General features: G+C 37.8%; 1 protein-coding gene across 7 annotated transcripts in view; it reads left to right on the forward strand.

Annotated features, from left to right (window-relative positions):
- ATXN7L1 (ataxin 7 like 1) overlaps window positions 1-26890 on the forward strand; it is a 111065-nt gene that overhangs the window by 80081 nt on the left and 4094 nt on the right. For all 7 annotated transcript variants that reach the window (XM_059847365.1, XM_059847364.1, XM_059847363.1 and 4 more), the window contains 7 exons: window positions 6257-6540; window positions 11338-11420; window positions 12275-12531; window positions 15041-15233; window positions 17555-17676; window positions 20274-21225; window positions 25104-25178. In XM_059847365.1, the coding sequence (XP_059703348.1) occupies window positions 6257-6540; window positions 11338-11420; window positions 12275-12531; window positions 15041-15233; window positions 17555-17676; window positions 20274-21225; window positions 25104-25178 (1966 nt within the window). The remainder of the gene's footprint in view (window positions 1-6256; window positions 6541-11337; window positions 11421-12274; window positions 12532-15040; window positions 15234-17554; window positions 17677-20273; window positions 21226-25103; window positions 25179-26890) is intronic.

The raw sequence follows: 26890 nt of genomic DNA on the forward strand, positions 1-26890 counted from the left end.
GATACTGTAATTACCACATAGCAGATCACAAACAGTCTGAAGTGAAGATCAATAAAATTCTCTTGAAAAATATAGTGTTAAGTGCCTTAGATTACATGACTTGCTAAAGAATAAAATCTGTCTGCTAATCATCACAGGTTATAGAGAGCTGACAGCTGACAAGTGTTTGTTCCTATTCCATTAGAGGATTATAATATTTATTTAGAATACTAGAAAATATTCAGCAGATCTGACTTAAGGTGAAATTATTAATAAAATGTATTGGTTTTAAAGATTCTGTCTTCCATTCAGCTGCTGCACAAGCCATAGTATTTTCTTGTCTTAGCTTTTAGAAAGAAATACTCAATTGGCACAGAAACATTTGTCTCAAAAATGCAAATAGGATTCATTGTGCATCCAAGTGTGTTGTGGTTTGTCATCCTCAGAAGCTTCCAGGTCTTCAATGCTTAAGTCTGTTACATTGTAATCTCATACCAGACATTTATTTGACCTAAGTTCTTCCAGACAGTTTTCAAATCAGCTTATTTCAGGAATTATATCACTTTAGTGATTGCTTTTCAGACCTGGAACAACCTTTGCTGGGCTTGCCTGATTGTTTTGTACAGCATCTCCTTTAAATTTTAGTTGTTACAATTAGAATTTTGGGAACAGCCTCTGCAACAGCATAGCCCAGTAGATCTGTTGCTGTGCCTGCCTTCATGTAGATCCAACTTCTGTTGTTAAATTTGTAATAGTTTTTGTTGAGGCATCATCTTAGCCGTTGACCAAGAAGCTCTTTCTCTTGTTCATGTCCTCTGTTGTTCTAAGATGTGCTCCAAAGGTTCTGGTTGCTCCATGGCTAACACTTTAAAAATCATGATTGGAATGATCAGATAAAAGAGATCTGGAACTGTTTAATTTTTTAGCTGCTGTTTTAATACCTCCCTTCTTGTAGCTGGAATATAAAGTATTATTGTGAATACATCATCCAGAAATATCTGTCAGTTCTGATTTTTTCCCCCCTGTATCTCTACCATCCTTGCTATTAATACAGCACTGCTTAGAGATGGAGCAGAGCTGGAGCACCACTGCACTGTGCACAAGATAAATGCAAGCCACCATTTTCTGCAGCTTGCAGTCAAGGTGGTAAGAGGTATAGCAGAAGGGTGGAAACTGGAGAGAAAAGGGGAAAGAATTGGTAAAAATAACAATAATAATAAACAAGTGATCATAATTAGTAAGCATAGCTCAGAGGCTTACCCTTTATAAAAGGAATTCCTGCGGCCAGGAGCTCTCTTCCTCGTTGCTGACCTGCCCAAAGGAGGGGAGCTCTCTTCCTCATTGCTGACCTTCCCAAAGGATGCTGCTTCACTTGCTGTGCCCCAGCACAACTTCTGGGTGCGGCCGTGGTGGATTTAGGTGCTGTGATGCTACAGAGTGTTCAGTTCCACCTATCCGTGATCCTAAGGCAGAATTGAATTGGGGTAAAGTGTTGAAGTAAGCTAGTGCTGAGAAACCAGCTGAAGCAGATTTCCTTGGCCTCCCTCCACAAAGTTTAGCCTGCCAGAAGTTCTGAAAATAAAAAAAATGAGATGGAAATGATGTGATTTTCATCAACACAGAGAAAACCGACTCTTTCTGTAAACAGAAAAAGGATCCCAAAGGTATACCTCTGGGCAATCCTTTAAAATTTATAATGTCACTTTTCAAAGTATTTTTTAATCATCTCTTGGCCTTTATTTCTATAAGGAGATATCATTGTTCATACTGAGGCTGGGAAAGTGAAGATAGTTATGATTTAAGGATATTCCTATTGTAGCATGGAAGCAAAACTCAGCAGGGTTAACTTGGACCATATAATCTAACATTAAATCACAAACATTTTATACATTGTAGAGGCAATTCCAGCAATGTAGAATAGACCAATGTTTTATGTTTTTAGATATTTGTGAATTTCTTTTCTCACAAATTTGAAGAGTTGGATGAGTGGCTGAGCTTTTGGAATTATTGTAGTTACAAATGACCAAAACATAAACCAAGCAAAATTACATAATGGGAAGGAGAAATAATTTTTAAAAGCCAAGAGAAAGGAAAACAGAAGTAAGAGGAGCTACAGGTATGAAAAGTATTGTGACATACTACAGTTTGTTTTGGTTTTTTTTGCATGCTGGAAGGGACCTACAATAATCATCTAGTCCAACTGCCCAAGAAAGCATGAGAAAACAGAAGGAAATGTTACCTTATTTGAGAAGAGAATGAGCTTCTAAAGCCTGTCATGACTATGCAGTTTTGTAGTCCTCATTTTTGAGCCTTTACTGGTTCCTTGCTAATTCATCAGCACTGGTATTGTACCACTGGTCAGCAACACTAGAAGCTATTTTCCAATATCAGTTAAACCAGGGACATGTGAAAACTGTTTCTTACTTGCCATATCCCATTGTTGATATAAGCATAACAGTGCAACAAAGCCCCATATTGCCTATTCATTGTGACCACTAAATATTTGTGTCACTGTTTTCCAGTGTGTTGTTTCCCTGTATTTCACTGCAGACTGAATAGCTTGTTATTTCATGTGTAACTTTACACTCATTTGGATTAAAATGTCTCTTTGAGTTAATGAACTTTACCAGACACTCCATACTGCTTTTCATAACTTTGTCTCTTCGTTATTTAGTTCCTGTCAATCCTGATTCAATCAGTACATGTTATCACCAGCAATCTTATCTTTATTTCTCAAGTCCATTGAAGTTTTTGGTCATGTCAGACTGAGTAATGATGGCTAAAAATGCCCCTAACAACACACCCCTAATGAATCATAAATCTCAGAAAAACTAGATTTGAATTTCATATTGTTAAACATTTGCTTTTAAATCATTCTTATTTGTGTTTTATAATGCCTTTCAAAAACTGGAACATTTTCATAGTTATCTTTGTCAGCTTAACTGGTAACTTCATCAAAAAGTGAAACCATATTTGTTTGCCAGAATCTGATCCTCAGCAAAACCATGTCAACTTGCTGTTTATCAGTTTATTTTTATTAGCTTTTTAAATATTTCTTCCAAGACACTTTGGTTTGGGTTTTCAGTATGGATGAAAGAGCAGCACTCAGCTAGTTTCTCTAAGATTCCAAGATTCAATTAAAAATTAATATGCTGAGACCCAATGTTGCTCTGACTCTTTTGGAGCCCATTGTCACATTATGCAGATTCCCTTATGTAAAAAGAAAAAAATCAATCATTATTTTTCAGCTGGCACTTTGCACTTACTGAAGGAATCAAAAAGCATTTTTATCTGACTGGAGAGAGTTATCCTATTTCCTTCTTAGTGCAGAAGAAATAATGAATGTTTCTGATGTGTTTTCTTTGGTAGTAACTTTTATTGTCTATTAGGTAGATATTGCTATTCTTACTAGAGTTTCTTTGGTCAAAAAAAGTCTTTACTGAATAGATTTTTTTTCCTCACTTTTTGTTTGTTGCATGTTGCTTTTCTAATTGTCCCTTTCAACAGCTGTCTTTAAAAAATATCCAAACAAGCTTATTGTTAAAAAACTCCTTTTAAAATACAGTAAATGAGACTAAAAACATGGGTTTTCTTTTTCTAACAAACTTTTGAAATAAATCCTCAATATTTTACTCAAAAAACTCTGTTTGGGAAAAGAATTCTTTTTAAGTATGAACATTTGTGATTTATTTACTTTTATGACCTTAGTAGTTTACTCCAGTCACTGGTCCTGTGGACCTTCCAATTTGCCATTTGGTAATAAATTACTCCTTGTATGTTATGCTAAGACTAGACTAAAGGTCCTCACTGTTCAGTGCAGTAAAAGAGAGAGAGAAATTATAATCTGTAGCTTCTGAAATCATAAATAATTTCCTATAGAGTACCAGAAATCCTATAGAATGTGTATACCCACAGGTACTGGAGTGGTGCCTAAAGTGGCTAGGCAGAGTTAAAGGAATAAAGTAGGTATTTATGGAAAGGCCTTCAGAGGATACACCTTGGGCAGTGCAAGAGCCCAGCCGAGGCTCTGCCAAGATGGACTCGTGATGGACGACTGGTTGTGAGTTTTCACACTTTTAGAACTTTTGGTCCATTTACATATTGAGGTCAGTTGTCCAGTTACAGCTTCAGGTTATGAAGTCCCATGCTCCCAGATTGCTCTTCTCAGTTTGCTGTTGTTTATACTTTTTAGGCCTGAAGCTGCAATGGTGTCCTTGGTTCTCAGGCTGGAAAAGGATTGTTTTGTCTGACTGAACTGTGAGGAGAACTTGCTATTGCTTAATATGAAGTTCAGAGTCACACACTAAAGCAGTCAGAATCTAAAAAATATGAAAGCTAAAACTAAGGCATCAGGAGTATTTTTATTTTTTCTTCTACACTACAATGAAATGCATAATGAAGGTTGACTTGTTGATTTGTAACAAAATGTAGCAAAAATATTCCCTCCCCTGGGCATTTTTCATTATCACAGTGATCCAGCCATATGTGCCTTAGGATGTGAGATTCTGAACACTGCAAAACAGAGAAACCCTGTCCATTTTTTATTACCAATATTTCACTAGTAAACCAGATCATACACTTGATTTTTTGAATTAAGATAGTTCTTAAAAACTGGGCATGAAGATTTGCTCATATGTTTTTATATAGTTTATGTGTAGTTGAACTACTTAATGTAAAATTCTCCTATTTTCAGAAAATGTAATTGCCACCTGTTTAAAGACGAAAACAAAATAATTCTTATGCTGGGGTGTTACAATTTTTGTCTGCCATTTAATACATTCAGAGCAGTTTAAAAAAGGAGCGGATCAAATCCTCCCTTTCATAGCTACATGTTTGCATTCATTTCTGATTTTGTGAATAAGGTATATTTTTTGCTTAATTACTGGCCAGTGCTCTATACATTACTGCAGTTGCAACTGTATGCTGACTAACTGCTATGTTTATAGTACCACAGGAGACAGGAGTTTTATATAATTTAATTTCAGCTCCAGAAGATGTCTTGGTGTCTAAATCTTCCTCATAGTTGTGTATACGTGTTGTTTATATCAATGCTGGTACATTTTCCTATGTTAAAATACCCTTAGAATAAGGTTTATCATCTTCAGCAGCTACAGAGAAACAGAGGTTTGTAGGAGCCCAGGAAAGTCAAGAGTTGAGTTATTTTGAACCCTGCTTTGATGTTTCCAAAGTGTGTCCCATGGAGAATGCCATCTCAAAGTCATCTTTTTCTGATTGTGAAAACTCCACTCCTGTAAACATTCCATCTGTAGAAAGGTGCAGCAAAGGTACCATTTTTCAGAAACAAAAGACTGAAATTGTGTGAGTTGTGAATGGGGGGATTTCCCTAATCATACATGCGTTATGTTATATTTTTTATTTGGGTTTGTTTCAGTAGGGAGGGGTGTATAATTTATGTATTAACTGGTAGTCACAAGATTTCCAGTTTTGGAGTTGTTGAGTAGATAAAAAGCTATCACTGGATATTTCCTCATGGAGATAGAAATGTTAAAATACTGTTGCAGCTGAAAATAATTTGTTTCAATCTGTTTTGCTGCCAAATTAAGAAGGTATCATTTATTAGTGTCCCAAATACGCAGTGGTGGTAGTTAAGTTAGTTAGTTATTGCAAACTTTACTCTGAAAAGGGCCAACTAAGTTAATAACTATATTGAGAATTTTTATTTTTAAGTCCCTAAGATTTTATTAAAATACATTGTAGTAATGCTCAAGTCATCAAGGATTTTAATACTTTTAAAGGGACAGCTGTTAAGATTTCTATGCTTAAAATCTCTTTTCTCCTTGTTTCCAGAACTTGTATGTCATTTAGACACATCTGAGCAAATGAATTATTTTTGTATTTGTTTAAAAATATTAATATTATTAGCAAACTGCTTCGTTATCATGGTGAGTTTAGTACAGCATACACATATCTGGTATGTGCTTGTGTTAAAGGCATGAGACTGTATTTGTAAGGAGTATGTTTTGCTTGGTACCAAATACTGATTTTGCTTATGAATAGTAGGGGATTGGATCTTAAAAAAAATACAAAAGTTCATTTTCATAATTCTCTTCATTGCCAGGCTTTACAGATGCCTGGCCTTGTAAATGCTTGATTGAACAAAAATAGTCAATACTGGTACCAAGTATTTCATTTTAGTCTGGTCTTAAGATGCTGTGTCACTTGCATTGAAATTTTTTGTATCTGTGGAAAGGGATTAAGTAACTTTAAATCTTTGGTGCAGAAAATACCACATAAATATTTTCCTTTGATCTTGCAGTGTTCCCGTTCCAGTAGTCAGTCTAGAGAAAATTCCTAACCTAGTGAAGGCAGATGGTGCCAATGTTAAAATGAATTCTGCAACCACTACCACCATCACTTCCTCCTCAACTTCTTCATCCACCATACCTGCTCCAACTTTGGTTAAATCTGGTGTAACATCCAAGTCAGTGCCACCATCACCAGAAAAGATTCTGAACGGCAAAGGACTTGTAGCTCCATCAATAGACAAGAAACACCAAAATGGCACTAAAAGCAGTAACAAGCCTTACAAAAGACTTTCAGGTACGTGATGTTGTCATTCACCTTTTGTGGCAGTCTATTTCTCTTTGTTAATGCTTCTATAGCTCATAATGCAGCTAATAAAATGCTGGGTTTGGTTTGATTTTTTTGCTGTAAGATGCTGGGTTGCATGTATGAAAATGAAGGCTTTCACACTCTTAGCATGTGTAAAGTATTTTTAAAGTACACATTCTGTTTAGCTTGAAATTACTGGTCAACAGGCCAAATAAATTTTTAAGGAAGTAAACTCATTAAAACAGAAAGGCAGAAAACTTCTTTAAGCCATTATGGGATTTGAGTCTGTTTACAACAAAGGAAAATGTGCCTTGGTTGGGCGACTTTAGTTCAGTCATGTTCAAGTTAAACAGGTTTAAGGCATTGGTTTATCCTCCAAAGTCATGATTTTTTAAAAAACTCTTTTTTTTTTTAGTTTTAGATATGAGAAAATTCTTAAGGAGGTATGGGAAATGCTGGGGAAGTGTTAAAAGCCATAATTTCCTTTCACCCTTCTCCCCCTGCAATTCCCATGAGTCACAATGTTTCTAGCATGAGGATCTTTATTTTACTCAGGAAGACAGGACAGTGGAGTTGAGAAAATGACATTAAATGGGAAATGCCCTGGATGGCCTTAGGCCAGGGTAGTTTTGAGGATGTGGGTCCCTGTTCAAACCTGCCACCGAAGCACAGAACACCACATTGTGGGAGGGCAGAGGCTCTGTTAGAAAGGTTGTTGTCCACTGGGAGGAAGAATTATTTTCATTGGAGTTCCCTAGAGGTGACCGATGTCAGCTGCTGGGCAGCGAGGAGAGAACTTACCCCTGAAAGCAGAAAACAGATTTTTGCTCTGAATGAAGGGAAACAAAGTGTTTTGAGGGTTTTTATTTTATGTTTTTTTAAAGCAAAAGTAACTGACTCAAATTTACAGCTGAAGAAGCTGTGCAGGGTCTATTCATCAGCTGGCAGTACTTTGTGACTCGGGCAGGAACTTCTTGTGTGTACTGAAAGGCTAATTTTGCTAATGGCAGCATGATCCGCATTAGATCGTCACTTTGGCACAAAGTTAGTTCACGTGATTTCTAAATGTGCACTAGTTATGAACCAGTATAAGTTGTACAAGATAAATGCTTTCATTTCCAGTTAATGAGTGTGTCCTATTTTTGCCTGAATATCAGGTTTATTTTTTTTCATTTTCTCAGATTTGGCAGTTAGCCTATGGTACTGCTACCTTGGCTAGATTTCAGACCAGTGTGAGGTGTTTGCTGGGCTGTGCGGGGCATGGAACAATGCCATTGCCTGAAAGGATTCATTACACTGATTGCTTTCCTAACTAGTTAAAGGTGGCATATAAGAAAACACAACCATTGTTCATTTATAGCTTTTCACAACATGAAAAAATGTTACAAGAGAGTAGCTTAAGATTACGCTTTAACCCTTATATTTCACTTTTTAAGATCCAATATATTATTCTAATAAAAACTCTCTATATTTTATGGTTAATTTAGAATATTGCTTCCTTTTAACCTGTTATTTCCCATAATGTGTTAGATGCTAAACTTAACTAAGTTAATCAATTCAAAATTCCTTCTTGAGCAATTTAAACTGTTAGTGGTTTTCCTCATGTCACCACTTACCGCTGCAGGGCTGTGGATGATACTTGTACATTTTGTGCAAGTGCTTGCAGAAATGTGTTCATAAAGGAGAATCAGTTCTGTAGGGCCTTCCTACAGCTTACTGCCTTTACTGTGGAGGTGGCTCTGGCATTGTTCTTTCTCTAAGCTCTGACTTGCGGTGTCTTCTGGGCTAGGGAACACGGTCGAAATTTCTGCACAAGACTGAGCACCTGGATAGGCATGTGTTTACTCTAATATGGTTAACAAATACACAGAACTGAGACTTTTTTTTACAGCTTCTCTGTCATGATCAGATTTGTGATCTGTTCAGTCTTACTTCTACTGCCTTGAGTATTGATGCAGCAATGCAATAATTTAGGGATTATTCAAATCGTAGAAGTCCTGAGAGCACTGGAGATGAATTGCCTGTAGATTGTGTGTCACTATGATGTATTTCTCTCCATTATTATACAGGATTGTGCAAAGGCTGATAAAAAGATCTTGGAAGGTCAAAGAGATGATTATTTGAGTTATCCCATAATTTCATTCATTTCACATGAAAAGGATGAAACTGCAGCCAAGGGATTTAGGTTTCCCTCAGTCCACTGCCCTAGAGCTGTAGAGGCGTTAATTTTTGAAGCTCCCTAATAAGTTTGGCCAGTTTGCATCTGTTTCCTTCCCTTTTTAGCAACCTCTACTGTCTCTCACACTATTTCCCTGACTCTGATAGAAGTTGGGTTTTTTCTTTGCTAAGAGCTGTTGTTTGTGTGCTGAATGAACCTCCCCTCTTTTCAGGAGCACTGTCCTTGTTGAGAGAGAGAGGAAACAGCTTGTGGAACCACAAAAGACAGTCTGTAGCTGCCCAGCATAAGTGGATCAGTGTTTCCTAGTAGCAACTGCAAAAAAAAATTTTTTTTTTCTAAATCTTCCTTAGTTCTTGTTCTCTTTGGGGTGATGTTAAAGAATGCAGATGCCCAGCATACGCCAAGAAAAACTGTTCTGTTGCAAACAGCAGTTTCTGACAGTTCAGTCTTGGCCCTTGCTCTTCTCTTGGTGAGGTTATAACAAATGTTCTTCACTTTGTCCACTGAACATGAAGAAGTGGAATCCATTCCATGAAAACAGCTTTCTCAAGCTGTGCCTGTGCATGGGGCTCTGGGCCTTGCCACACTCCACATTTCCTAACACAGTAGGCAGAAGCTGCATTTTGTTAGTGATAAGAAGGTGGTAAGTTTCATGTAGTGTGTTGCCCAAACCAGGCATGTCTGTAGCTGGCAATTAGATGCTCATGATTTGTCTGGTGCAGCCATAAATGCTTCAGCCAGAAGTGGTTTCCTGTTTGTTCAGTATTTTCTGTTTCTCAGGGAAACAATATTATTTTGTTGTTCAGTCAATGGCAGAGACTTCCACTCTTTCCTCTTATAACTCCCTGTGTTGATTTTATCTGTATATGTTTTTCTTATAACTGGCTTTGCTATACTCAATCCTACAAGCCTTAGTCAGTTGGGCCACTCACTGACAAGTACCAGTCTGGACCACTTTTGATTTTTTAAGTGTTCCCCTTATAGTCCAAAATAGTCCTTGCTTGGTAACTTTCAGAACACATTCCATAGCCTTATGATTGCCTTCAGGACTTTTCATTTGAAGGTATATTTATTATTCCATCATTTTTTTCAATTTGCGTTGAAGGTTTTAGGTGGGTCATTCAGGAAACTGTACTAGGAACATCTTACACTCAAACCCCAGGAGCAACTAACTCCTTTAGTTCATGGACATGTGTTTTCATCTATTAAGTAGAAAAAAATAGTTATTACATTGAGTCACACACTGCTATTTTTGTGTTGTTGTAAATGCCAAAGGAACTACAACTGCCTATAACATATTTCAGTTCGTTTCTAGATTTCACAAATAAAAAACTATGCCAGCTGGTTTTTCCAAGCTCCCTATTTTGTATGGCTCTGCTAATAGGTTAATAATATAACCATTTAATGTTTGCATAAGCATTTTTATGTCTAGATAGCAGAATACATAAAACTGCCAGAAATTGTGATATCTGGAGGCTAGTTGCTGTCCAACATAAGCTACTTCTCCTTATTTTTCTTATTCCAGCTGTTCTCCTTGCTGCAATGCTGTCATAGCATTGTAACACAGCTGTGAATCACTGTCTTCCTCTTAGCTCCCATTTGTTTGTTTAAAAGAATTTTTAAATCCTCTGATTAAATGTTGTATTTGAGTACAGGATGGTTATTGTGCCTGAATGTAACACCACTGTATAGTTAAAATAGGATTTGGCAAATAGTTTATATTCCCCTACCAAACAAAAGGAAACCTGTCTGCCAATTATACCATAATTTGTCAAGGTCTGTGAAGGTAATGGTAAAGGGTTTTGATGGCATAAACTAAAAAGTGTGTATCCATTGTTTTGTCACAATTCTTAATGCAAACCCTAAAATTATATTAGCATAACCTAAGGGAGGTGATGCTATCTGTGGTATAGAAATAGTAAAATATTAATGAAATTAAATATACAGATACAGCATATTAAATATTAATGCCTTTTTAATGTTAATCATGAGTAGAACTCATGAAAATGCCTTTTCTCATAATCTCTGCAAACTTTAAATTCCATCCCTCCCTTCACATAAGGAAATAAAAACTGACATACATGTTATTTTTATAAAGATTTAGGGGACAGATTTAGATCCATTTTATTTTTAAAATGCCACCAGTAATCAACCATGGGTTGTTTTCTAGAGTTTCTAAGTATGTCAGAGAAGTGTTGTTTAAAGCACTTGTGATACCGTTTGTGTCTTAGCCCAGCTCTGGAGCCAGAGCTGCAAGTGCTGTGTTTTTATGGCCTCAGAGGCAGGCAGAGTCAGAGAGGAAACTGAAGTCACAGGGAATTGGCTTGGTCCTTCGTTTGGGCCACTCCACTGTAGGCAGACTTATTTCCATGAAGTCTTTGGCTGAAATCTTGCTCTAAATGGTTTTAAACGTGCAAGGGCAAAAAACCACACAACTATATAGGTGATGCACGTAGCACTGTTACGGGATGCTGGGGTTGGGATCAGTGGTTCAGGTTGAGCCTGATTAAACCAAATTCTAACAGGCAAAAATTATAAGCTACTCTGGTTAAAACTTATATAATAATCTATTTTTTTGTCTCATTTCCCATTCTCCCACTAAACAGAAAGAGAATTTGACCCAAATAAGCACTGTGGAGTACTGGATCCTGAAACAAAGAAACCTTGCACAAGATCACTCACCTGCAAGGTATTTTTCTTAGAAGATAAAATATCAGATGCTTTGTTGTAGTTTAAATCCTACCACAGTAGTTTGAGAGGTCATACCTGCTCCTGTCTTACAGACAATGGGTATGGTATTCAGGCGCTGTCTTCAGGTAATTCTTTTGTGTAATTCTGTTTCTTTGAATCAGAGCATCTGCATTATTCCACTGATATTTCTAAAAAGATTTTTTTTCATGTCATTTTATTATGCAAAAAGCATTAACGTTTCATGTAGAAGCCCAAGTGTTATTTTAAATGCTTCTTTTTTGGTTCATATGTGCAACAATGTTAAAGTATAGTCAGTTTTTAGTAAAAAAAAATTACCATATTTTTGTATAATAAATTACTTGGAGGCTGCCCTTGTGATAGTAATAACTCCTGCATCGAAAAGTAGCTGCAATGTGAGACATTTCTAATGAACATTTGTACGTGTATGTGCTGCCTGTCAGTAGAGATCATCAGCTAAATTTGCTTTAAAGTCTATTCATGTTTTTCAATCCAATGAAATCAGTTTTTCATTGTAAGTTAAAAGCTACAATGATTTTCTTAATATCTTTAAATTACTGCAATTCTATTTTCCATCTTGAAAAAGGTAAGTCAGTAGTCTCTATTATATAAAAATTGTTGCAAAAAGTAATTTTAGCCTTGATGTTGGCATTTCTTAAGAATGACTTTATAAGTTATCAAAGATAATGTGGAATAGCAGCTTTATTTCCATAACTGTGGCTAAAGTTATTTGAAGTAGATTTTATCTTTTAGAGTAGTGGTGTATCAGAAGTATAGAGGACTCATAAACAATGTCATGCACACACAAATGCTTTTTAACCACCCTATTTTTAGACTCATTCACTTAATCATCGACGAGCAGTTCCAGGCCGTAAAAAACAGTTTGACATCCTTCTAGCTGAACACAAAGCTCGATCCAGGGAAAAAGAAGTTGCAAAAGACAAAGAGCATCCACCATCTGCAAGGGAAAGCTATCAGAGCCAGCCCACACCAGCACAAGACTCTCTGTCAGGATCCTCAGTGAACTCTGGGCAAGAATCTAAAGTAACGTCTCCTGCAAAATCTAGACCACCAAATTCTGTACTTCCAAGGTAAGCAGTTCTCTAGTGTGGAATGTTGCATTTTGAAGGTGCTGTAAGAAATTTCTTAGACTTTCATAAGCTCATTTTATAAGTATTTAATACTTCTTTAGGCTATTGCACAATAAAACATACTAATATAAGAATTTCTGCTAGCTTATATTAACTGAACTCTGTCCATGGTAGCCTGTGATCTAATTAGGAATGAGGAAAGGAATCGTGTCCACCCTTGGCTCAGAATCTCAGACTAACTGCATTTTTTTGCTAAAATGGCAGTTATAATTAGGAAAGATTATATTCAAGTCATTTGGTCACAACTGAGAGGAAAAGTCTGTTTACATGAATCAGTGTAGGTATTAGTGGTAAAATTCTGTACATTTATATAGAATTTTTCTCCAGAAATACTTTTCCAATTACGGTGTAATTTAGTGTTGATTTAAAACTATTGATATGAAACTATCCATAGTATGTCTTCCCTTGTTTTGAAGATTTTTCTTAGAAAGGACAAAAACATTCTTCAGAAGAGCAATGAAAACTTCTGAAGGCATCTTTTTGCAAAAAACAGTGTGGGGTATTTGATCTACTGAATTCTAATTATCCTCTGGAAAACTTCCTGTATATTTTGTTTATTTGTGGGATTTTTTGGTACTAATTTTGGCTGGAGTGCATAGAACTAAATTAGTTGGCTTTTTTCATCTTTATATTTTTTCATCATTCATTTCTTTGCAGAAACCTTGGTCAGGACTGGGTGCTCATAGTCCCTATTTCCTACTAGAATAGTATTTATGAAGTATCAGAGAGATAGTTCTTGTATTTGTTATCTCAGACAGCTGTTTCCAATGTTTTCTGTGTGGCCACCAAGCCTGAATGAAATTTCATTCCTGCAGTGGCAGAGATGGGCCTTGCAGGGTTTGAGTGAAAAAACAATGAAAGAATACCCACAGATGAATTGGTGCTTTTCTGCCTAATTCTTGTAAAAGCAGTGACCTTACACAGAGAGCAGCACAGACAGGCAGGTAGAAATGGGGTTTAGTAGGTGTTGCAGTCAAAGTAGCAAAACTGGAGTGCAATTCCATGAGAGTCAGCTGCAGAAATTGCAGAGGTAGCAGTACTCGAGGAGGAGGATTTTAGCAGTCAGACACGGTGTTTATAGTCTGCATTTCTGTTTCTGCTGCAGTGTCTCTGTTGGGTTGTCCTGCCTGTTTCAGAGCAGCCACGGAAGCATTGTGGCTTCTCTGTGTTGGCCAGCAAGCCTGGGACTCTGCTGCTGCTGCCGGTGGCACAGCCCGCCACGCTCAGCCGAGCCCTCTGGGGCAGCGGCTGCGGCTGCGGCGCTTGTCCTGTGCTGATGCCATGGCTCAGCAGCCCCTGCGCTTGTCCTGTGCTGATGCCATGGCTCAGCAGCCCCTGCGCTTGTCCTGTGCTGATGCCATGGCTCAGCAGCCCCTGCGCTTGTCCTGTGCTGATGCCATGGCTCAGCAGCCCCTGCGCTTGTCCTGTGCCGATGCCATGGCTCAGCAACCCCTGCGCTTGTCCTGTGCTGATGCCATGGCTCAGCAGCCCCTGCGCTTGTCCTGTGCTGATGCCATGGCTCAGCAGCCCCTGCGCTTGTCCTGTGCTGATGCCATGGCTCAGCAGCCCCTGCGCTTGTCCTGTGCTGATGCCATGGCTCAGCAGCCCCTGCGCTTGTCCTGTGCTGATGCCATGGCTCAGCAGCCCCTGCGCTTGTCCTGTGCTGATGCCATGGCTCAGCAACCCCTGCGCAGGTCAGGAGAGGGCTCCGGTCCGCAGGCTCGGGGACTGCTCTGTCCTGAGAGCGTGAATTCGTGAGGCTGAAGAAGATCATCTACAGATTTTGCCCCATGTGGACATCTCCTCCAGCCTCAGAGCTCTCAATACATACTTTGTTGTACAGACTGTAATTGAGAAGCTTTTCCACCCCCACGTCTAATCTAATCTGTTTTCAAACTACTTTTGAAAGGCAATGCACCATCATACCCTATGGTGCAAAGACATTCCTACTTTGTTGCATTGCATTTTAGACAAAGTTAAAGAAAACCTACATGCTGTGAGGAGCTCTCCCAGTTACTGCTCTCACGAATCTACCTGTAGTGGGGGTTAGCTAAACACTCATATTTAGTACACTAATTTTAGTAGGATTTTTGTAATTGGACCCTTGGGATTAATCAAGTAGCAGAGTAATGGTTCAGTGTAAAAAGATTTTTTTTATACGTGATATTTATTTGTGTTTTAAATATACTTTGTATCTCTCAAGATCTGAAATCCAACTTCATGACAAATTTAAAATTTCAAGCAATAGAAGGGTGCTTCTGGTTACATGATCTTGATGACAACCCCACAGTATATTTCTGACAAGATGAAATGTCAGCTGATCAGTGTCTTTTACTGTCCTTGTTTACATTGATCATTTCTGGCATCATTTGCTTTGATGCTTGACGCCAGCAGGTAGGTTTATAGAGCCTTTGAACACTGATGATTTAAATGTCTATTCTCCTTCTAGACCTTCATCTGCAAATAGCATAAACAGCACCAGTTCTTCAAACCACAGTGGGTACATACCAGAACTGCCACTGCCTTCCATGGGAGGAGATATCACAAGCAGATTGTCCAGTGATGAAGGAGAAGCGGATGGAGCTGAAGAATCTGAGAAATTAGACTGTCACTTTTCTGGACACCATCCCAGACCTCTTGGGGTATGTGTCAGTCTCTGGCATGCCTTGTCATTGTTCTTGCATAATTAGGGAGAGGAGGACAAATAAGTAATTTAATAAGAAGGTAAGGAATGAAGACCTTACTTTCTGAAAACTGTTCTAAGATAAAAAATACATTTAATAGAAAAGGGTAAGGATGTGATAAGGTAGGAGGACACCACTGGTCAGTACACATGGTACATTGATGTAGGACAAGATGGGCAGCAGAAAATCAGAAGTTCTATTTTTAGATTGTCCTCTCAGTAGACCTCAAATTGGGTGTAGTTCTGCTAAACTGAGGAAAGTTTCATTGCTTTAAATGTGACATGAGCAGATATTCTTTTGGTTGCAGTTCCTACAAAACTGTACCTTGCAGTTGGTGGCAGAAGACTAGTACAGTGCTCCATTGATTTCTGTAGTCTGGTTTAAAGCAGTAATTAAATGTAATTTATGTGAGTGTATGCGGACTTAGAAATAATTTCTCCATTTATCTCAAAATGGAAGGGCTCTGGTGGTGGCTCAAGTATGTGTTTGAGCAGCTGGTTTTGTCTTTCTCCTGTGTTAGTGAGAAATTTCATAGTAGTAAGAGCTGCTTTGTGATACTATCTCTGCAGTGTGAATTTGTTTACACTGTTCAAACCAAGAAGCAGGGGGAGAACTCTTGAAATTCTTGAGAGTTGTTTCTCATAAAAATTGAGCCAAAGAATACACTTAGGTGTTTTCCATATGATATGCAGAATAAAACAAACATTGTGATAACTGGTAGCATTGTTTGTATTCCCTAGTGCAAAGGAGAACTTGTTACTGTCACACAGCAGAGAAAAGCATGACCTAAACATTAAATGACTGTCAGACGAAATCCTGTATTTGGTTCTTGCAGAGAAAATGTGAATTACTGTAGTCCACATAATGCTATGATATGCAGAAACCTCCTGTTTCCTTGGTACTATTGTATGCTACTTTGGTATTGCTGACTGCTTCTCTATGAATTAAAAACTAAAGGTTCACTGCATGGGTGCCCACACAATTCAAAAAATAATCTAAGTGCAGCCAGTTCTTGTGCATGCCTCAGCAGTGAGGCGTGGCTGTCAATAGCCATTTTGGTTTAGGATCCTAGTTCTGTTTCAAGGCAAACCCACTGAGTCATCTGTTCTCTGAAATCTTAGCATCTCTTCACTAAAGCAGTTACTGATAGTTAAACCAGTTCTTGGTCTGTATCAGTGTGAAGTCAGAAAATATAATGTAAATCACCTCCAGATCATGATAAATTGCTGAATTTTGTATTAAAAAAGACTGTTTTCCTTACTAAGTCCCTCTTCTGGCCAGGTGGTAATAATTAAACAGGGGGAAAGTCAGTAGCTACTTCAATTGCCTCTTGTTGGTACTTGATGTTACTGGTAGTCCACTGGGAGGTGAGGCTAGTTTGTCACCTTAGGTGGTGATTTTAATTAACCTGTTTAACCTTGTCATGAAACAGACTTAAAATGAACAGTTGCAGTCTCCACTTGCTGTCCATTAAGCTGAGAACTACCTTGAACGGATGCTCTTCTACCACATCAGTGCTTCTGCTGTCAGCCAGAATTGCTGTGACTGGGTCCCTTGTATGATGGAGAGTTGTCTTGTTTTTTGAGGATGGTTTGTAACAGGTTTCTCTCCTAGAAACAGGCATTGCATCATTTAGATCAGTAAGACTGAGCTGAAGCAAGAGCAGATTCCTGATTGTAACATTTGAGTGTAGTAGGACTTTCAAGGAAGTTCTCCAGAGGAAGGAGTGCAAGTACTCCTGAGCTCTGCAGAATTCTTTAAATACTCCTCCTTCAGTTGATTTTCATGCACTGTGAAGAGTGTATCCCATGTTCTGTTGTAGCACAGATGCCATGGATGATAATTTACTTTTTTACTGAAATGTCAGGGGTTTGTTTATTAAGTAGATACTAAAGATGTTCCCATTGCACTTTTTTTTCCTCTTCAGTTATATTTTTATTGCTGTCATGCAATTATGAGATTTAAGACACCCAGAACAGTGTAACTTGTCTTTCTGAGGCAGTAAGAATTTTTTCTCTGAAAGTACCTGAACAGTTACATTCTTTCTCTGAAACTGATTCGTTAATGAAGTATGAAATATACTTTTCACTAAGCTGAAATACTATGCCCATATTTCATAATTCTTAAAAAAACTATGCTGTAGATAATGAAAACCACGTTTTAAAAGAAGTTTCATATGCATGATACAAATTACAACGGTGTTCCTTGATCAGTCAATAAATATTTCATGATGTAGAAATACATTTTTATAAGCAACACTGAAATACCTTTTCTTTCAGTTCTGTTCATATGGCAGTCGCTTAATGGGAAGAGGGTACTATGTCTTTGACAGAAGATGGGACCATTTTCGATTCGCACTGAACTCCATGGTAGAAAAACACTTGAACTCACAGATGTGGAAGTAAGTGGGAATTTTATGCTTGGCGGGTAATTTACATTTTTCATTCTGTAAAACTTCTAAATTAAGCACTCCATGGCCAGCGTTTGTAAAATTACCTCTTAATTAATTACCTCTGTTAAGGTATAGCAGTAACCTGTGTACAAATCTTCTCTTCTCTGTTAAAGAATATACAGCCCAACAGAACATCTCCTAGTCCAATGTAAGTTTCTGCCAGATTTAGGATTCTTTCTAGTCCCTCAGAATGCAGATTTTTGCTTAGAATTTTATGCCTTTACCATGCCCCTGTATCACCCATTCAGGCTTTGCTTGCAAGACTTATGAGTTGTAAGATAAGGAACTTGGTGCACATCTGTCTGTGTGCAAGATGGAATATGGTATGTTTTTAATTCATAGTTCCCTTACTGCCTTTGGGATCTTAAAATTCTGATTATTACTCACTATTGAAGCACCTCACTATCACATATGCAGGTTCCAAGCACTATAGGGTTTGACTACACAGAGTCATTGAAATAGACTGCACTTCTAAAATAAATGTTAGTTCTTTTAAAAAAAGTAATTAAAAGTTCATAGAATCTACAGATAGGATTGATTTTTTGGGGGTATTCTGCTACAGAATATGCATTCTTCTTCCAGTGTAATGATGCTAAAGTGCAGTGTTTCATGTCACTGTTTATTATCAGGACTGTGTTATATTCTTTGGATGCCAGCCATTAGATAAACAAGGTTTGATTTTTATTTAAATACATATTTTTAAGCACTAAAGCTTGGCTTGTCTGACTAACCTGGTAACTTAATGATAATGGTGCCATTGTGCTAGGAGTTTGGAAATGGTTGGTTCTGCCATAAAAGGGCCAGTTTCATGTCTGTTCAGAGACTGATCATGCTCAATCTGCTTTGTAAGTTCGTAAACTAGTGTCTGTCACCTTCCACAAATAAAAATATTTTAGTTTCCTTATATAGGAAGATTAAAATTTGTTACCTATTGGCTTTGTTTGTCAGGAGAAAAGATGCTTGAGCATCTGAAAAAACATATACCAACACTAGTACAAACTAGTAAAAACCAAACCTCTCTAGTAGTTATTCAAAACCAGAAGTAAGCAGGCCTTATCCTGCTCCCACTAAATCTGTTTTTAAAAGTTTTCCCAAATTTTAGCTATTTATGTAATCCCTAATACTTTAATGAGCTCCAGCCATACTCACTTGTCTGTGTAACACAGGAAGCTGACAGTGCCTAACCCATGTTTTATTCCCCTGCTGTCCTCAACCCTCCTCTGGGCTGACCTTTCCCTGTGCTCCCCAAGCAGAGCTGGGTGTGAGGCTGCTGATCTATAGCTCTGCAGCTGTGGCCAGAGGTGCAGGGATGCAGGGCCACGTTCTCAGAACTGTAACATTAACAAAGCACTTTTATCCCTAGTTCTCAAAGTGCTTTGCCAAGGTCAGTAGGAATTGTTGGCCCTTCTTTAAAAGAAACCTGAAGGGCAGCTCTGATAAGTAGCTGTGTTTGCATTGCAAGTGGCAGGCAGTAGGACTTCCTCACTTCTGACAGCATGGACTGTATGTAATCCCTTATGTAACTGTGCCATAAACAGTGCTCTGTCCAACAGTCTCCATAGGAGGAATACCTGGAGAGAACACTTGTAATTAGGATTTGATTTATGATAAAACAGCACACCCAGGGCTGCTCTTTTATCGTATTTCTGTGAGGGCAAGAGTAAGCCTTTAAAATTGGGAAAGGTGTCAGTAGTGAGGATAACAAGGGCAGAGTTATGGGGCTGTACAGCTTCCTAGAAAAGAGAAATAGGATTAAACTGTGAATTTAATATAAGTCTAAATAATGGGAAAAGATCACGTAATAGTTTTCCTAGAGACATTATGAAGGTCTGGCTCTTCAATAATGCCACATTAGATAAAATAATAGCTGATGGCTGAATGGAAAGGAATTTGAATAAATCCTACTAATTTCTAGATAATATTATTATACTTTCTTCTCAAAAGAGTATTCAGCTGTTTATAAAGCTTATCAAGCTCTGTTTAATATTTTGTCAATTTTTCAATATTAGTGAAAATTAATCAATAATTTGCCTGTTTAATCCCACCTAACCAGCTCTCAAATGAGCTGTTGGGAATAGCACAGCATTTGGAAAGGGGTGATCTTTCCTCTTTGTGCTCAATGATTAAGTGCTTCACAATCCCCCAGACTGGCTCATTTACTACCTTAATGAAATCTAACCTATGAGTTTTGGTTGATATTGAAACTGTTCCACAATCTGAACTTTGAAGCAAAATATATGTAATTAATGAAACACAGTGACTAGGATATGAATAGGTGCCACCGTCAGGCATTTTATGTACATTTTTTAACTGTTTGGTAAAATAAGAGCAGGAAAAAGGAAATTAAATTTGTAATACTGTGTTTAAATTGTAATACTATGCACTTAATTGCTGTATGTGATTAATAGAATAGAATAGGAATCAAAATTATAATGAACTAGGTTTGCCTTTTTGAAGAAGTTAATGGAAATTATTTCCTATCTGCAATTTTTGGATGGAATTTTTTTATGTATCTCCTTTTGTTTTTCCTTTCCTTTTCTGTTTAGGAAAATCCCTCCTGCAGCAGACAGTCCCATGCCTTCTCCAGCAGCACATGTCTCCACTCCTTTTCCAGCATCAGTCTTACAGCCCTTCAGCAACCCCAGTGCAGTGTATATTCCTTCAACACCTATCAGTTCAAGGATCACTTCCTCTTACATAATGACATCAGCCATGTTATCAAATGCAGCCTTTGTGACAACGGCAGAGACGAATTCCATTATGTCACACACCACAGCTTTTCCTCACGTGGCGTCAAGCCTGAGTATCATGGACTCAACTTTTAAGGCGCCATCAGCTGTGTCACCAGTGCCAGCAGTCATCCCTTCCCCATCCCACAAGCCATCCAAAACAAAAACCAGCAAATCCTCAAAAGTGAAAGACCTGTCATCTCGGAGTGATGAGTCTTCAAGTAACAAAAAGAAAAAGCCGCAGTCGTCGTCTTCATCGTCGTCATCATCCTCATTATCTTTGCAGACATCTTCCTCATCTTCATTTTCAGGGTCCCACAAAAAGAACTGTGTCCTGAACCCCAGTTCAACGTTGAACTCCTATCAGGCGACATCCTCCTATAACAGTGTGTCTGTGCACAATACCAATAATGGAACAAGCCCACTCAGTGCCAAATCGGAGCCCTCAGGACGGACTTCATTGTCAAGTAGTTCAACAGACTCAGTGAAACACATGAGCATGGTAGTGAGCAGTATTGATGCTTCTAATCTGTCTGTATCTTCTCTCGTGCACCACTCAGGGGACCACTCCCTGGGAGCACATAATGCAGTGTCTTCTCTACCCCTTTCTTTTGACAAATCAGAAGGAAAAAAACGTAAAAACTCTAGTTCTAGTAGCAAAGCCTGTAAAATCACTAAAATGCCTGGTATGAATAGTGTTCATAGAAAGAGCACTGCCAACCTTATTTCTGCGGTCCCAGATCCTACAAGCAGCTCCATCTCTCGGCAGGTAAGGGACGCTTCCAGTTATTTTTTTGCAGATCATGTCTGACTTCCTTGAAATATTTCATCCATTCTGAAAAGAAAGTACCACATTTGCATCACACAACTTAGTTTCTAGGTTAATACAGAAACATATTTGTATTTGTTTTGTACCAGTCATAGAAAGATGTTTTGAGAGTTAAAAAAATTTTATATATATATATATATATATATATATACATATGTGTATGTGTATATATATTTATATATATGTATATATATGTATATATAGATATACGTTCTCAAAATATTTTATGAGATTTTTTATTCAATTATTAAAGTAGCTATTTGTATCTCTGAAAGTAAGAATGGATAAATAATTTTTAGAAAAAAATTTTTTTCTTAATTCTCATCTCTCTGAAATAAATTGTGATACTGAAACAGGAAGATGAGAGTCAGAATTTCTGTTTATTTATTTTCCCAAACTTGTTGCTGGGCTTCATTTCCTAATGCTGTTAGTCTCTTCATATCTCTTCTGTAAAACACATCTACCTTTCTCCTGGAGAGAGCCTGAGGTGCCTGACCACAGATGTTGTTCCCTGTTTGAAACTGGAAAAATTAAGAAATTAAGTTCTTAACTGGATGGAAGACCTTTAGGGGATATTTGGTTACCTTTTTTTGGTACCTGTGTTCACAGAATATTGAAGTCAGTGCAGCAGATAAGGTTACACACGCTTCCTTCATTGATAGCAGCAGAGCTTTGGCTCCTCTTTCAGTGGTGCTATACAAGAACAAAAGTATATGTGAAGTAAGATCTGGTGGGAAAACTGCCAATATGATCTTTATAATGATCTACTGTTTCATTCTGCTACTGTGTCCAGTGCTGTGCAGTGCACACAAAACAACGCTTGGCCCTGGCATCTGGAAGACAAAGCCATAGAAAATAGGATACCTCAGAGAATCCAGAGAAGGTAGCTTAGGAAATTTTGTTTTGGTTTGGGTTGGTTTTTTTTGTTTGTGAAACTCTCATTTCCTAAGGATATTGCACATAAAAACAAATGGAATTTTGAAAAGAAGATGTTAAGGGCAAAGCAATCCATAAGTAATATGGCAGAAATGGGAGAGGAAAAAGGGAACAAATGAACCCTAAAGCTACTGTAGGAGACAGAGTGAATGTCTCAAAGAATGGCCTAGCAGGTATATTTTCTTTTTCCTACTTCCAGCAGAGGTGCAACAGAGATTACTTGTTTGGCTTTTCAAAATGGGAAGTGGCATTGTCTTTCTATTGCAAGCCTCTTAAATGTGTCCTGCAGTCAGAACTGATCTTCAAGTAACTGAAGTCAGTAGAGGTTGCTGTAAATTCTTCCGTCTTTCACACAATCTGAATTTTGAAACATGTGTGCCCAAAAAGATTAAATTGCCCTGAGGTTTAAGGTGTCAAATGGAAAGAAAAAGTAAGTACAAATTGGTACTTTGGTAGAAACATGGGTAATAGGAAATGGATTGTATCATCTTTTCCCAGGACACAGACTGTGTCTGTAGCTAGCGCAGTGTGAGGAAATCTTCCAGAGGAGGTTCTGAGTTCAAATCCTGAGCTCAAATCCTGAGCTCCCTCGGGATCAAATCTGTTCCTGTGTGTTATTCCTCTTTCAATTTGTGATGTGTTTCATTGTGTTGCACAGCAATAGAAGTAAATAAACCACAAGAAATCAATCGGAGGTCTTTGCTGAATATTTGTAAAAATGTCATTCTGACTAGTATTTTTTTCTTAAGTAAGAGGTTAAATATTTGTAATGAGTGTCACAATATACAGATATTTAAACAGGTTAAAACATATTAAATATTATACATATAGTAAAACATGTTACCTCCTCAGAAATAGCAGGTAAAATGGAGTTAATTGTATTTCAGAAGTCTAGCTGGCAGCTAATTGTCTTTGTGACAAGGATACTCTATGCAATACAAAATAAATTGAATTTGTACCCATTTAAGCATATGGGTCAAATAATATTACATAGTCTACATGTGTATATTGAAGCTCTGGAGAATACAATACTTAAGTTCCCTTTTAAGCTGTGCTGTTTGACTTGATCTGTTCTAGAAATACAATTACGTTAAAAATCCCACCCCAAAAAAATGGTGTGGCTTAAAATCTTGCTCCTGTTCCTTCGTGTAATAGGGGAAATTGAAGAGACTAAGAAGACAGCAACAGGTGATAGGCTCAGGTATAGTTTTCTTATTCAATTCAACTCTAGACTGGTTAGGTCATAACTGGAAGTGTAAATCATTGGATTTTGAAGTACACTTTATTTTTAAAGGACACTGGGGGAAAAAAAAGGATTTGAGTTTTGGCCTCCCACTTATACTTTTGAAATGGTGTTTCCCATCATTAAAGACCCAAGACATATGGGAAACTTTCTGTCCTTTTAGAGTGCTGTACCTGTTCAACCTGTGTGGCTATTTCTCCATTTAAAATGAGGATGTGTATTTATTATGAAGGGGTTTATGAATGCTGTAATGGTGTATGTAGAGAAGAAAGATTTCCAGATGTGTCCCGGTGTTCTGAATGACCAGGAAAGATAAAAGGTTGTGTATCTTTAGTCAAGATTTGTAGCTGGAGAATGTTATCCTCTAGAGAACAGCTGAGACAGGCAAAGCAAGCTGAAGGGAGCAAGACAGGCAAAGACCTATCCTTTTAATCTTCATGCACCATGGGAGCACCTTCAAGAGTAGCTGTAAATAAAAACTTTAAACATTTATTCTGGACAGAATGTGAACAGAGAACACTGTTTCAAACACTCACTGTGTGAGAAAGGGGCAGGTCTGGAGAGGAGGAGAGAGGCTACCTTTCACTCTGTACCTGAAATGGCAGAATAACAAACAATGCTGCAGAAAGGAAGGAGAAAGCTGCTCTTGTGCTGGCCCTGCCAGCCCATGCCACCGCCCCAACAAGTCAGTAAGAAACTGGCTGCTGCATTTCTCACTGTTTAGGAGATTGGTCCTTGCTACCTCTCCATCAAAGGATTAAAATGATGTTACTTGAAGTCAGTGACTTTGTAAACAGCTATTCACACTGCAGTCATCTGCCATTTACAGACAGGTGTCCGTGGTTAAGTTTTATCAGTCTTGTAACCCCTGAGGAACTACTCCTGTGACTCAACAGCTATGTCCCTTCTTATATCACAACAGAAATATCTACACCATGTTTACAGGTCATTGTAGAAAAACCTATGACAGGCTGCTCTTGCAGAGTGCTGTAAACTCACAAACATTGAAACAATCAGATGGAAAATTTGCAGTATTATAACGAAGTACTTTGAAAATGGATGTATGTGTACTACAATTTTCACTCATTCCCAGAGAACTTCTCTGATGCAGTAAATGGATACAAATGCAAATTTGAACCTCTGGAGTTACATGCTTGTGTTTAATATTTGCTTTATTGAGTTATGATATATGGGAAAAAAATGGAATAATTTAGGGCATGCTCTGGTTCTTGGCCACTTGGTTTGAGCTCCCCTGGAGTGGGGAAGGTCTCCTGGGGAGGATCCCATGACTTGGAGCACTCTGCTCTCTGAATAGCTGCCCTAAGTGACTCCAGTAACTAGAGAAACCAGTATTTCAGTCTAGAGAGGTGGGGGGGGGTTATTCCTTCAGCTACTGTTTTGGATGTTATTTTCTGATCTGTAACAGTATTTATGTGCCTTTTAAGACTATTTAAATTATACAGGCTCTGAGAGATAATGATGATTCTATCTGAAGTGTATCTTTTGCAATAGTAAAATACCTGTGTTCCAAATGCAACATGATTAGTACCACATTACACAGGGAAGGGATGGCCATCACCAGCATCTGAATTCAACTGACAAATATGCCTCTCAATACTGCTCAATTAATGTTTTTCAGATTGGAAAAAATAGCAGTGTAGCTTTGTCACAATCCAGTCCTTCGAGTACATCAAACCCAGTACACAACAGACAAGTAAGTTGCTTTTAAAAAAGTGTACTTAAGTAGTCTGTAAGCAGTTTTGAAACATTTTATGCTATAAAACCTTTAAATACAATTTCTTTATGAATCCAGTTCTTTAAAGAAGCTGCCTTTTGGTGAGCTAATACTAGATTTCGCCTCTCATATAATTTTTTTCCAGCTATTTTCCCATCCAAGAGTTATGAATGACACATTTTTTGGTTGTTTTTTACCACCTGTATTATGGCTCAGGTTGGCTCATGTGCTGCTCACTGGCTGTTGCTTTGGTGATAGAGGCTCAGCAGCAGCAGATCTCTGCTGTTTTTTCTATCCCACTTCTCCTGCTGAGCAAGATGGCACAGCAGAGTCCCCAGACTGGCACAGGAGGGACAGCAGTTAAAAATAGGCCAGAAGTGAAGCAGCAAAGGGAGAGCAGAAACTGGACAGAGAAGACAAGGCACTTGACTATTCAGAGAAACTAATCTGAAAGCATAACTAACCCATGTGTAATGTGAGGTCTTCTTAAACAGTCTCTGAGTTAGATAATGATAATAAATGCTGTAACTCAGCTTTTTTGATCCAGCTCTCATCTGTCTGGAGGGCTGCTACACTGGTGTATTTTATTTGATTCTCCAAGTTGAGTACTTTATCAAGAATATAATATCAAGTTCTTTAGTGTGAAAAGGTTTCCCACCTCAGCAAGGTATAGTCACAAGTAATCCAGAAGGTTTTTCTGCACAGCCAGTGTCTTAGAATTCTTTTATGTATTCTGGCTGAATTGTGCATGAGTAGTTATTCCAAATGGTTGTGCTGTTCATTTCTGCTGTGTAGACACAGGAAAAGAACAGTAATGATAACCCAGACCCACACTTTATGCCCATTCAAAACACTCTGAATCTCTCATATTTTGAGATGAACTGCCAAACAGATTTTTTTCTCTACTCTCTCACTGCTGAATGCAAAGCAATATAGGTATGGAAGAATTACTCTGAAGGGAAAAATGTGGAAAGTTTCTTCATACTTCTGAGGAGTGGCATTCCTGTGTGACACTGTCATCCAACTGCCAGTGACAAACTGTTCTTAAGTGCAAAACTGTTTTTGTTTTAACATCTTGCTCCTGTGTTAGTATAACATACACACTACCCGAGGAGCAGAACTTGTTGGGATCTGTTGCCTAGATCCCATGGGGAAAACCTCAGAGTACAAAACATTAATTTTGTGTCAGCTCTATATAAACTGAGATTATTGCAGAGCTTTTCAGCTGCCTGTTTTCATAACTTTATCAAAAATAGAAGTGTTTGCTTGTTTTAAGCCCCACAAACTCTTTTTAAAAATATCTTTGTCAGTTTGGTAGTTGAATGTGGAGCTCAAATTATAAATACCAAAAAAATCAAGTCGATACTTAGTTTTATTAAAGTTTTTTTTTTTTTTTAACTTACACAGGATTTTAGTATTTGGAACCATGAATAATGATTCCCTATTTAATAAATGCTTGTCACTGTCAAATCTAAGCTGCTTTGTTGGTAGCTTTTATCTCTAATCTAGCAATTGAATAGTCCCTAAATAAAATTTCTGCCTTAAACTATGCTGTAATATTTCATTATAAAGGTGTTAATAATTTGGTAACAATAAGTGGATCTACAAGTATATGCTGTGTCAGTAAAGGTATTACAGCGGAAGCTGAGCTGTCTTGTTTTGAATGTAACTATAACCATGATAATCAGGGA

The sequence above is a fragment of the Haemorhous mexicanus genome, chromosome 5 (assembly GCF_027477595.1).
Source record: "Haemorhous mexicanus isolate bHaeMex1 chromosome 5, bHaeMex1.pri, whole genome shotgun sequence".
Lineage (NCBI taxonomy): Eukaryota > Metazoa > Chordata > Aves > Passeriformes > Fringillidae > Haemorhous > Haemorhous mexicanus.